Here is an 11,445-nt window from a genome sequence, read left to right on the forward strand (position 1 = left end):
TGTTTATGCTGTTGGATGATCCCAATCGGAACCCAAACTAATCTCAAGATCACATAGAAGATTTTGGGTCTTAATACCATCTAAAAATCCCACTAATCATTTCGAAATGACTGAAATCCTTCTTTTTTAAAATCTCGAGGTCAATCAACTGAATCACAGTGAACTAGTTCAACTGCTTTATTCATTTTTTCCCGACCATATTATGTTAAAAACTGAGGCAATATTGTTCCTTTTTATTCGCGGTTAAATGTTACAGTGATTCAGCTCTTATATTCAAACCTTTGCCTCAATTATTCGTCCACATATATATATATATATATTTTTTTTTTTTTTATCAACAATTATTCGTCCATATATTTTCCAAAAATCCCATTGAATATATAAAAGTAGCTTTCCGCAAGGACGTGTATGTAATTTGCATAAACGTACGTGACGGTGCATCGCTCCTCATAGTGCGTTTAAGTTGGTACAAATAAAATAAGAGAGCCTGTCTGGCCCAATATGGGCCCATTTACTTTTCCTTTTTATTGTCTATTCGAATTATTTAGTTTTCCCGCCTAAAATGTATATACCCTTCTCCAAATCCCTAATAAAGCCTCGAAAACAAAAGATAATCAAATATTTAATTTCGTTTTTCAATTTCTTCGTCTCTCTCTCTCTCTCGCGAGTCACCGGAGGAAGCTGACTGAGTAGAGAAGCGAGTCCCGGTAGATTTCTTTCCGTCTGGAAACAGGTGTCAACACACCGAGTTGACCGTAGAGTGGTGGGGAGATGGAAGAAGAAGAGCCAACGGGTGAGTTTCGCGGCGAGTCTCAGCCTGAGCAGAGGAAATCTGGAACTCCGAGGCTTTACATCAAAGAGCTTGTCATGAGGAACTTCAAATCATACGCTGGTGAACAACGCGTCGGACCTTTCCACAAGGTTAGCGTTTATTCGTTTTCCAAAATTGAGTGAAAAGTTAGGCTTTAGGGTTTCGATTAGATCGAATTGGAAGCTGATTAGGGTTGGGTTTCCTTGAATTTGAGTCTAGTCACCTCGTGAATTACATCATAGCCTCCGTTTCGAACTTCTGCCTTTTGGGTAGTCTTGATTGCAGTTGCGAAGTACATGAATTTCAATTGAGCTTATATGTTGTGGATTCGAAAATTAGGGTTACTGAATATCATATATCTTGGACTGTCGTAAAAATTCAGAGTTTTTCTGCGGTGGTTGGACCTAATGGGAGTGGAAAGAGCAATGTGATAGATGCAATGCTCTTTGTATTTGGGAAACGAGCTAAGCAGGTGCGTACTCATTCCATTTTATTTTGTTGCTAGTGCTTGCTTTCGATGAGTATTTCTCTTTTTAAATCAGCTCTGTTTGAGTAACCTTATGTTTTTTTTTTTTGCTATCAGATGCGGCTCAACAAAGTGTCTGAACTAATTCACAACTCAACCAATCACCAGAACTTAGATAGTGCTGGGGTTTCTGTACAGTTTGAAGAGATTATTGATAAGGTAACGTTGTTCACTGCTTTCCTTTCATCGGAGACCTTGTTATGAGCTCTACTGGCTGCTGTCAAAACTTTTACTTAAGGCTGCATAATGTGTTAAATAGTGAACTCTTGATTTTTTTTTTGGTTCAGAGCTTTCGTGGACTTTTCGTATTCTGTTTAATGTAGCTCTGTAGGAGGAGTTCTGGAGTTAGAGCGTTTATGTTTACGTATTTTTAATTGACTTTAGAGAAGTTTTCTGTTAACAAGCATTGATATTCTGAACTAACACAGGAAGATGGCTCCTACGAAACTGTTCCTGGAAGTGATTTCATGATTACCCGGGTTGCATTCCGAGATAATTCTTCCAAGTATTATATCAATGAAAGGTCGAGCAATTTCACTGAAGTTACCAAAAAGTTGAAGGGGAAAGGAGTAGATCTTGACAACAACCGTTTCTTGATTCTTCAGGTTATCACTTTTGAGAAACTGCCTATATATTGTTACATTTTCATGTGTCCCCTATTAATTTTTTTTCTTGAATGTTGACAGGGGGAGGTAGAGCAGATATCACTCATGAAGCCGAAAGCACAAGGTCCCCATGATGAAGGTTTTCTTGAATATCTCGAGGATATTATTGGAACGAATAAATATGTGGAGAAGATAGATGAATTAAATAAGGAGTAAGTGATGCATGCAATCTACAATTTATTTTAAATGACCAAATGATCAGTCCCCAAGAATTGCGTTTGGGGCGCAATTGCAAACTTTCCTGCTTTCTTCTTGTGGACTATGCATATTTGTTATTGGTGAATGGGTTTGTAAATCACAATTCACTAGGCGGAATTAGATGTAAGTGGTTCCTGACTTGTTGGATGTGTTAATTTTATAATTGCCATTGCCTCTCTGAAATCTAGGCTTGAAACCCTCAATGAAAAGCGGTCTGGAGTTGTACAAATGGTGAAACTAGCAGAAAAAGAAAGGGACAATTTAGAGGTTCATAGACGTCTCCCCTTCTTATATGTCACCTGGTTTGTTGTACTTGTTGTTGAAGTGTTTCTTTTTGGAACAGGGTGTGAAGGATGAAGCAGAGACTTACATGCTGAAAGAGCTATCTTATCTTAAATGGCAAGAAAAGGCTACAAAAATGGCACATGAAGATACTTTAGCTAAAATTACCGAACAGAAAGAGAGCTTGCAGAATTTGGAAAACAGTCTAAAGAATGATCGGTAAGTGCTAGTAAATTTTCTTTGAAATAGCAAAAAAAAATTGATGAAGTCATTTTTGACACATCGTATCATGCTGTTTCAGAGAGAAAATGGATGAGAGTAATAAGGAATTGAAGGAACTAGAGTCTGTGCATGAAAAACATAAGAAGACACAAGAGGTTTGTCTGAAATCCGGATGAGTTATGCGCTCATGCTTATGACTGACGTCCCTAAAATCATTTTGTTTTCTCTTCCGCTGCAATGACCAGGGTCTTGATAATGAACTTCGAGAGTGTAAGGAGAAGTTCAAAGAGTTTGAAAGGCAGGACGTAAAGCACAGGGAGGATTTGAAGCATGTGAAGCAAAAAATTAAGAAATTAGAGGATAAACTTCAAAAGGTTGGTTATAAAAGGATTTACTTGTTTATGTGGGCATATATACCTTACCTGTGTTTTTATGCAGGATTCATCCAAAATCAATGATTTGACAAAGGAGTGCGAGGACTCTAGAAATCTTATACCTAAACTTCAGGAAAATATACCAAAGCTGCAGGAGGTCCTGGTAGACGAGGAGAAGGCACTGGAGGAAATCAAAGAGAAAGCTAAAGGTGTGTTTTTCTTTAGTGTCTTATGCCCAATAATGATGACCTTTTTACCTAACCCTGGCAGCTTCTTTAACAACATTGCAGTTAAAAGGACTTGGAATTGGCAACCTGTTAAACAAAATAGTACCCATTTTAATGATTAGCTAGTTCTGCTGAATATTTCTGTCAATTTTGTTACAGTTGAAACTGAAGGTTACCGGTCTGAGCTTACAAAAATTCGTGCTGAATTAGAACCTTGGGAAAAAGATTTAATTGTCCACAAGGGAAAGCTGGATGTTGCATCATCCGAAAGTGAGCTCTTGAGCAATAAGGTACCATTTAGTAATAACATTTGCTTCAAGTGAAGAACTTTTTCTTTTCTACATAAGTTGGCTCATCTTCAAAAGAATTTCCTGATTCTTTTAATTAGTTAACTCCATCAGGTTCGTTAAAGAATATTTTTACCATATTTAGATCTTTCTATGCTTGCTGGACCTGTTTTCTATCTGAAGATTTCAATATACTGTTGGATAGCAATTTTTGCATCCTTTGAACATTACTACTTTGTTATTCTAGCACGAAGCTGCTCTGAAGGCCTTCACAGATGCTCAGAAACAGCTCACTGATATATCAGGGAGGAAAGAAGAAAAATCTGCAGCAACTACTTCTATTAAAGCTGATATAGAGAAGAAGAAACGTGAAGCAATGGAAGCTCGAAAAGTCGAAGAGGTATGTACTTTCCTTAGGATTGTATTATTTGCAGATTGGGTTTTGAATTGAGATTATGCTTCTTTACTTCAACAGGAATCACATAGAGAACAAGAAACTCTTATTCCACAAGAGCAGGCAGCCAGAGAAAAAGTCGCTGAACTAAAGTCAGCTATGAATTCTGAGAGGAGTCAGGGTGATGTTTTGAAGGCAGTTTTACGAGCCAAGGAGAACAATCAAATTGAAGGAATATATGGAAGGATGGGGGACTTAGGTGCCATTGATGGTAAGTATATTGATCTATATTCTAGTATAAACATTCCGCTGTCATTTACTATTAGAGAATGTTATTTTCTCCCTGTAGGATGAGATGCGGAATTTTAGTTAAACTTTCTTCCATGTTAAATGGTTTTTAGATGTAAATTCACAGTTCCATGTCTAAATGATATTAAATGTTATATAACAAAAGCTTTTAATCACTGACATTGGTTGTCCTTGCAGCAAAATACGATGTTGCCGTATCAACTGCTTGCGGTGGCCTTGATTACATTGTTGTGGAAACAACGTCTGCCGCTCAGGCATGTGTCGAGCTGCTGCGGAAAGGAAATCTTGGCGTTGCAACGTTTATGATATTGGTATTGCATACTAATTTCTGTATATATGCTTTCAATCTTACCCAACTGGTAAATTTCATTTAAAATGCTAGCTTACATCAGAAGAATCGTTATAGAGGGATCTTTAGAGCTGTGGTATGAGTTGGTCTTAGTAAATTATTATATTTAGTTAGGACGTTACAAGTGTGTTATGGTGGATTTGAATCGGCATATCAAGTGCAATATATAATGCTCTGAGTAAATTCTTAAGGGGACCAGATCCAAAGCTTCATATTCGTTCGCCTTGTAACTCCTCTTGCAAATAAATGATGAATATTCCTTGTAAAATGTTCGTTTTGTGCAGGAGAAACAAACCAATCATTTACAAAGATTGAAGGAGAGAGTGAAGACACCCGAGGATGTTCCACGCCTCTTTGATCTGATTAGAGTTAAGGATGAGAGGATGAAACTTGCATTCTACGCATCCTTGGGAAACACTGTTGTGGCAAAAGATCTTGATCAGGTATATTATGTTTGCTCATTAAGACTGGCTCAACAACATTTATTTTCTGGCCTTAATACTGATGAATGCAGCTATGCTTAGCTAATTTAATGAAATGAAGATGACTAATACCTCTTAAAATACAAAATTTCTATGAGCCAACAGCTGAACTATTAGATACAATTTGTTTTGGTTATCAGGCAACACGTATTGCATATGGTGGGAACAGAGAATTTCAAAGAGTTGTGACTCTTGACGGTGCTCTCTTTGAAAAATCTGGCACCATGAGTGGAGGTGGAGGCAAGCCACGTGGAGGAAGAATGGGAACCTCTGTTCGAGCCACTGGTGTGTCTGGCGAAGTTGTTGCTAATGCAGAAAACGAGCTCTTCAAAATTGTTGACATGTTAAACCACTTCCGTGAAAAGATTGGTAATGCCGTGAGACAATATCGGGCTGCAGAAAACGAAGTCTCCCGCCTCGAGATGGAGCTGGCGAAAAGCCAAAGGGAGGTACTGTCTCCTGTGATTTTATCAGTGTAGGCCTTCCTTGAAATATATGATCAAATTGCCTTAACTGCAATAAAACGTTTCTTTCTTCCATCTAATAGATCGAAAGTCTCAACTCAGAGCATAATTACCTAGAGAAACAACTAGCTTCCCTGGAAGCTGCATCTCAACCAAAGACAGATGAGATAGACAGGCTTAAAGAGCTCAAGAAAATCATCTCCAAAGAAGAAAAAGAGATTGAAAAACTTGAGAAGGGTTCTGAAAAGCTGAAGGATAAAGTACGTAGCATTAGTTATTCCTTTTTATGTTTTGAAATGCAGCAAATCCTCCGTGTCCCTATCTTTTCATGGTCGAACTAGCCATGTATAGAAAATCTTGACTGCGTTTCCCCCGGGAAATTAGATCAGTCAAATGCATAATCCATGGATATGTTCCTTCGTATTATTATTATTATTATTATTATCCTGTATGTAGAACTGAGTGGTGTTTCTTGTTTTAGGCTTTGGAGCTGCAAACCAGCATAGAGAACGCTGGTGGGGAAAAACTGAAAGGACAAAAGGCAAAGGTTGAGAAGATTCAGACTGTAAGTTTTCTGCTCTTAGCATGCTGTTAGCGAGCTCACTGTTGAATGTTCCTAACTTATTTTGCACGTGTTTAGGACATTGACAAAAGTAATACAGAGATCAATCGGTGTAATGTTCAAATAGAAACACACCAGAAAATGATAAAGAAGTTAACAAAGGGGATTGAAGACGGGACTCGAGAGAAAGAAAGGCTAGAGGGTGAGAAGGAAAAATTGCTGACGGTTTTCAAATCTATAGAACAGAAAGCATTTGCAATCCAAGAGAAGTATAAAGAAACACAGAAGGTTTTAACTGTCCTTCTCTCTTTTTTATCTCCATACTATTTGGATAAGCGTCATAGAGCAGTCCTTTTTGTTGTGCAGTTGATTGATGAACATAAAGACGTGCTGACTGAAGCAAAATCCAATTTTGAGAAGCTGAAAAAGTCTGTGGATGAGTTGAAGGCATCTAGGGTAACAACAACCGAATCCTTTTCTTTCTTGCTGGTTGCAGCTGTGTCACTTAGGGTGCTTTTCATCATCTAATACCTAAGTCGTACACAGGTCGATGCAGAATTCAAAGTTCAAGATATGAAAAAGAAGTACAATGAATTAGAATTGAAAGAGAAGGGCTACAAGAAGAAACTCAACGACTTGCAGATTGCACTCACAAAGCATATGGAACAGTACGTATGGTGAACCATCCATGATGTCTACCTCGTTTGCATCTCAAATTTGTCATTTCTCCATTGCAGAATTCAGAAAGATCTTGTTGATCCGGATAAGCTTCAAGCAACATTGATGGATACTAATTTGAACGAAGCTTGTGATCTAAAAAGGGCTCTTGAAATGGCTACCTTACTGGAGGCTCAGCTGAAAGAGCTGAATCCAAATCTTGACTCAATCGCGGAGTAAGAATTTAGTTTGTTTTATATTGTGTAATCCAATCGGTAGATGTTTCACTAGCTTTCTTGATGGTTCGCTCTAATTACTTAAAGGTATCGGAGCAAAGTGGAACTTTACAATGGGCGGGTAGATGAACTTAACTCTGTAACCCAAGAACGTGATGACATAAGGAAGCAGCATGATGAATTGAGAAAGAGAAGGTATTCCCACTTCTAATTGTTCTGCGTATTAAATAATTTTTTCCCTTTTGTTATTGGTCTCATGAAGCTAACTTGGATGACTATGAGTTGATTTCAGGTTGGATGAGTTTATGGCAGGATTTAACACAATATCGTTAAAACTGAAAGAAATGTATCAGGTTAGCTTCCTTTTGAACATTGTTGACAACTCCATAAGCTTGGCAAATAATATCCAGAAATGATGAGAAAACTTACCAGTCCATGAGTTATGATGTCTTTCTATGAATTCTGACTTGCTTTGCAAGTCAAAGCTTACAGCTTGAGCTAAATCGTTTTTTCCTTAGCCTATCTTATATCTTTATCTATATCCCTAATTAATTTTACAAATATGATGCTGCAGATGATCACTCTCGGAGGTGATGCAGAGCTCGAGCTTGTAGACTCGCTGGACCCTTTCTCAGAAGGTGTTGTTTTCAGTGTGAGACCTCCCAAGAAGAGCTGGAAGAACATTGCAAACTTGTCCGGTGGTGAAAAGGTCTGAGAAAACAGCCATTCATATCTTAACACTTTATCTCACCAATCTGTCTCTCAACTCTTTTAAATGACTTCTCTCTATCTCTTACTTACAGACACTGAGCTCACTCGCACTAGTCTTTGCACTCCATCACTACAAGCCTACACCGCTTTACGTCATGGACGAAATCGACGCCGCTCTCGGTAAGACTTCTATTCCTCAGTTGTAATATTATCTGCAAAACTTAGTTAATCCCTGAATAAGAGTTCGACTCCCTTTTTTTCTCACTAGATTTCAAGAACGTATCAATCGTTGGACACTACGTGAAGGACCGTACTAAAGATGCTCAGTTCATTATCATCAGGTCAGTTCAGTCTCTTATTTTATTCCAACAGATATTAATGTTATGTATCAACTATTAAAGTGAAAGGTTTTTTTTTGTAACTGGCTTTCATATTAAAATGCTGAAAAAAAGAAAATTATACAAACAAAGAGGTTTTTGAGATCTAATATATGAAAATGGTGCAGTCTGAGGAACAACATGTTTGAGCTAGCAGATAGATTGGTGGGAATCTACAAAACAGATAACTGCACAAAGAGCATTACTATCAACCCTGGAAGCTTTGCAGTTTCTCAGAAAACGCCTGCTTAAGTCTACCAAATGAACAACATCTCTACATGAACCACTTTTGTTGATTTTTGGTGTCTGCATGTATAAACAGGCTCATTGTATTGTAATGGTTTTCTACTGTTTAGTGACTTTCGCTTGCATATTTTCTTTTTGAATGATGGGATTAACATTATCCATGCTATTATATAATCTAAAGGATGTGTATATCAGGCCTACTTGTAGACCAATCTTATAATGGTCAAACCATTTGCATAATTATTGTGTTTTCTAAGAGCACAGATTTTTGGGATCGAGACCAGATGAGGATGACAAATACCATTAATCAGACAATTAGATGCGGGGTATACCAAGTACAAATTGTTTATTTTAAAAAGATTCTTAATAAGAATTAATAGCACAAGTGGCATTTTATAACGTTGAAAAAGTTTGATGAATTTATTTTCCCGAATAAAATCAGCATCACCAAATTAAAGATAGGGAATAGAAGAGTGCTCTATTTCATTTTTTTTTTTGCTTTTGTTGCTGAATTTATTATGCTGTGGTTTGCTTCTGCTTCTTTGAACAGATGGCTAGACTTTTCAAATAAACATGACAACCAAAAAATATACAATAAAGATTCGGAATTACAATATCACTGAAAAATTCGATTTTGATGTTATCAATGTTCTCTGAAAAAAATCTTAAAAGCTGAAATAATTCAAACAAGAAAAAAATTATTGGATGGTTGAGTTGAATCTGTCATGTTCACCTCGATATTTTTCTAAAAAGGTTTTTGAATGATTGAATGTTTTTGTTGTCAACTAAATATATAATATTATTTGAACTTCTTAAAAACCTGCAAGTAAAAATGATACAAGCTGAATAGTGAATACTGGTAAAGATGATAACGACACACTTGCACACAACTCAATATACAAGCTGAATACTGGTAAAGATGATAACGACACACTTGCACACAACTCAATAATGTCAACAAACAGTACAACCTCTTTGTGTTTATTCCCAAACTCACAAATTTTTTTTATTTTATTTTGCAGCTACAGATAGATCAAAGATAGTGATTTCAACACACAGTCTTCAGGCCGCGGTAAGATCTTCTTCTACAAATTTGACAAACTCTTCCCTTGATCTCCCATCTGGATTCTTCTTCCATTCAATGAACTTCTTGGAGGCCTCTATGAACTTCTCCATGTGAACCTTCTTCCATTCCTACCAAGTCACAATATCCACAATAAATGTTTGCGCCAAAAACCATTATGCAAGACTTAAAAAGACTAAATCAAGAAGTTAGGAGAAAAAACAAGAATAGTGTTAATGAAATGAACCTCGAAATCCCATTCTCCATACAAATGAGGATCATCCTTGTTAGCCCATACAAAGGTTTCCACTTGCATCTTCTCGGATGTTTCCTGTCATATAAAATGGAGTACTAAAGCTTCAATCTCATGATTATCATCAAAGATCATTATTAGTGACGGTGAAAAAGAAACTTACAGTTAATACAACTTCAACAGTCTTCCTGACATACTCATCTCCTTCAATCATATCTAAATTCTCTAGCTGAGCATCTGTTAGTCCAGTTAGTATCTGCACCATTCTTCACCTTTTGAGATCAACAACTTTGAGAAAGTTAATGAATAAAGAAACAAAGAGGACAGAGAGATTAAATCAAAACCTTTCCGTTGATAAGTCCGTTCTCAGAAGGAGAGATACACGGATGCAAACGCCCTTTGAGTCTATACAGATGACTGCCAAAAACAAAACAAAAAATCAAGAAATAAGATTTAATCAATCTCCAAGCAAAGAAGATAGATGTAAAGAAAGACTTACTAGCCCTGGAGTTGAGCGGAGATAGTCACAGGATCGCATTCGAGGATCAAGTTGACGACGGGTGGTTCTTGGAAACTGCCGTAGACGAAGACATTGTGCGACGGAGACTGATTAGAACTAGTCATCGTTCTTGAATGGAATCTATGTGTGAGAGAGAGAGAGTTAGTGCTATCTTTCTTTATTTATTTCCCTCCCTCTCTTTATCATCATCAACATCACCTTTTACGTAGTAGCATAGAGTCTTTTATTTCCGAGAATAATAATCAACAGGTGTTTGGCTGCCAATTATCGGCTTTAATAGAAAGGTTATGTAACATTTAATATCATTTGTTGACTTTTTTGTTGCTTTATCCTCTTAACAATGGTGTGGAATCCTGTGAAATTTCCCGTCGGTGGAGAATTTATGCAGTGTAATTACTAATGTAACACGTCCTGACGTCAGTGATGTCACTAGTACACAACGTAACACGGTGAGAACCGAGAAGAGTATAGTCAAAAGTTTTTGAAATGAATTGTTTTTTATGTTTATTATAACACAATACGTAACTTTTTCTACCAAGACACTTTTTTCCAACAGTTTTTTTCTTTCGTAACAAATTAATTTACCCGTAACTAAGCAACTGATCAACCAAACTATTATTTAAGCAGGAATTAACCTCTACCACACATTCCTTATCCAAATTGATGACTCAGATTAAATTTAGTTTTTTTGACAAGACTTATGTATGTCTCTTTTCCTACCCATTAGATTTACTTTTACACTTAACGGCCTAGATCTACTATATTGGATAAAGCCAAATTCATCATCTAAATTTTCTGTGTTTTTGCTCGGTTGTTCTGAAATCGAAACTTTAAGAAACTTTAATCATTCTTAACTTCATCTCTCGGATTACTGCTGCATAACGTTTCAGATTAATTTTCTTATTCTTTTTAATTTCATCATCTTTTTCTTCTTAGTTGAGTTTTTTTTCGAAATTCAAGAAAATGACAAACCACTGCCTTTGATAATAGAGATGAGGACAGAGACGATGGCGACAAGGATGAAGACATCGAAGATGAGGTATGAATGTATGATTATAAGATAATATGTAACGGGCACAAAAATTTGTCTGGCTCTTGAGATATCAACGGAGCCAAATAGAATAACTAGGAACCGTACGACGGTGCAAATGGTGACATGCCCGTGTATTCGTTTAGAGAGGTAGTGGTGGTAGTCTCTGTGGTAGCCTTTGTTCTTTTTTTTTTTTTTTT

At 36.8% G+C, this 11,445-nt stretch overlaps 2 protein-coding genes across 2 annotated transcripts; one reads left to right on the top strand and one right to left on the bottom strand.

Moving 5' to 3' along the window:
- The first annotated feature begins 617 nt into the window (after positions 1-617).
- LOC106306670 (structural maintenance of chromosomes protein 4) lies at positions 618-8,570 on the top strand. Its single transcript, XM_013743374.1, has 28 exons — positions 618-921; positions 1,194-1,283; positions 1,395-1,496; positions 1,766-1,942; positions 2,024-2,154; positions 2,389-2,467; positions 2,544-2,701; positions 2,784-2,859; positions 2,950-3,078; positions 3,143-3,287; positions 3,465-3,595; positions 3,840-3,992; positions 4,068-4,257; positions 4,473-4,606; positions 4,929-5,087; positions 5,267-5,575; positions 5,674-5,850; positions 6,072-6,155; positions 6,231-6,440; positions 6,519-6,608; positions 6,699-6,820; positions 6,890-7,045; positions 7,133-7,240; positions 7,338-7,398; positions 7,620-7,754; positions 7,849-7,936; positions 8,025-8,097; positions 8,262-8,570. Exons 1-28 carry the CDS (start codon positions 772-774, stop codon positions 8,383-8,385), a joined length of 3,741 nt encoding a protein of 1,246 aa, XP_013598828.1. The 5' UTR covers positions 618-771; the 3' UTR covers positions 8,386-8,570.
- Positions 8,571-9,274: 704 nt separating this feature from the next.
- LOC106303619 (protein AIG2-like) lies at positions 9,275-10,462 on the bottom strand. The gene is made up of 5 exons (XM_013739907.1): positions 10,195-10,462; positions 10,040-10,112; positions 9,859-9,951; positions 9,690-9,773; positions 9,275-9,573 (listed from the first exon to the last, which is right to left on the bottom strand). The coding sequence occupies exons 1-5, from the start codon at positions 10,317-10,319 to the stop codon at positions 9,442-9,444; spliced, it is 507 nt and encodes a 168-aa protein (XP_013595361.1). The 5' UTR covers positions 10,320-10,462; the 3' UTR covers positions 9,275-9,441.
- Between the last annotated feature and the right edge of the window lie 983 nt (positions 10,463-11,445).

Source organism: Brassica oleracea, chromosome C7, assembly GCF_000695525.1.
Source record: "Brassica oleracea var. oleracea cultivar TO1000 chromosome C7, BOL, whole genome shotgun sequence".
NCBI classification, from domain to species: Eukaryota; Viridiplantae; Streptophyta; class Magnoliopsida; order Brassicales; family Brassicaceae; genus Brassica; species Brassica oleracea.

Coding starts and splice junctions, on each gene's coding strand:
- LOC106306670 (XM_013743374.1), top strand. CDS start 772: ATGGAAGAAGAAGAGCCAACGGGTGAGTTTCGCGGCGAGTCTCAGCCT. Junction 922..1,193: donor GCGTCGGACCTTTCCACAAG/GTTAGCGTTTAT, acceptor GTAAAAATTCAG/AGTTTTTCTGCGGTGGTTGG. Junction 3,596..3,839: donor GTGAGCTCTTGAGCAATAAG/GTACCATTTAGT, acceptor TTGTTATTCTAG/CACGAAGCTGCTCTGAAGGC.
- LOC106303619 (XM_013739907.1), bottom strand. CDS start 10,319: ATGACTAGTTCTAATCAGTCTCCGTCGCACAATGTCTTCGTCTACGGC. Junction 9,952..10,039: donor ACGGACTTATCAACGGAAAG/GTTTTGATTTAA, acceptor AGAATGGTGCAG/ATACTAACTGGACTAACAGA. Junction 9,774..9,858: donor CTGTTGAAGTTGTATTAACT/GTAAGTTTCTTT, acceptor TTTATATGACAG/GAAACATCCGAGAAGATGCA.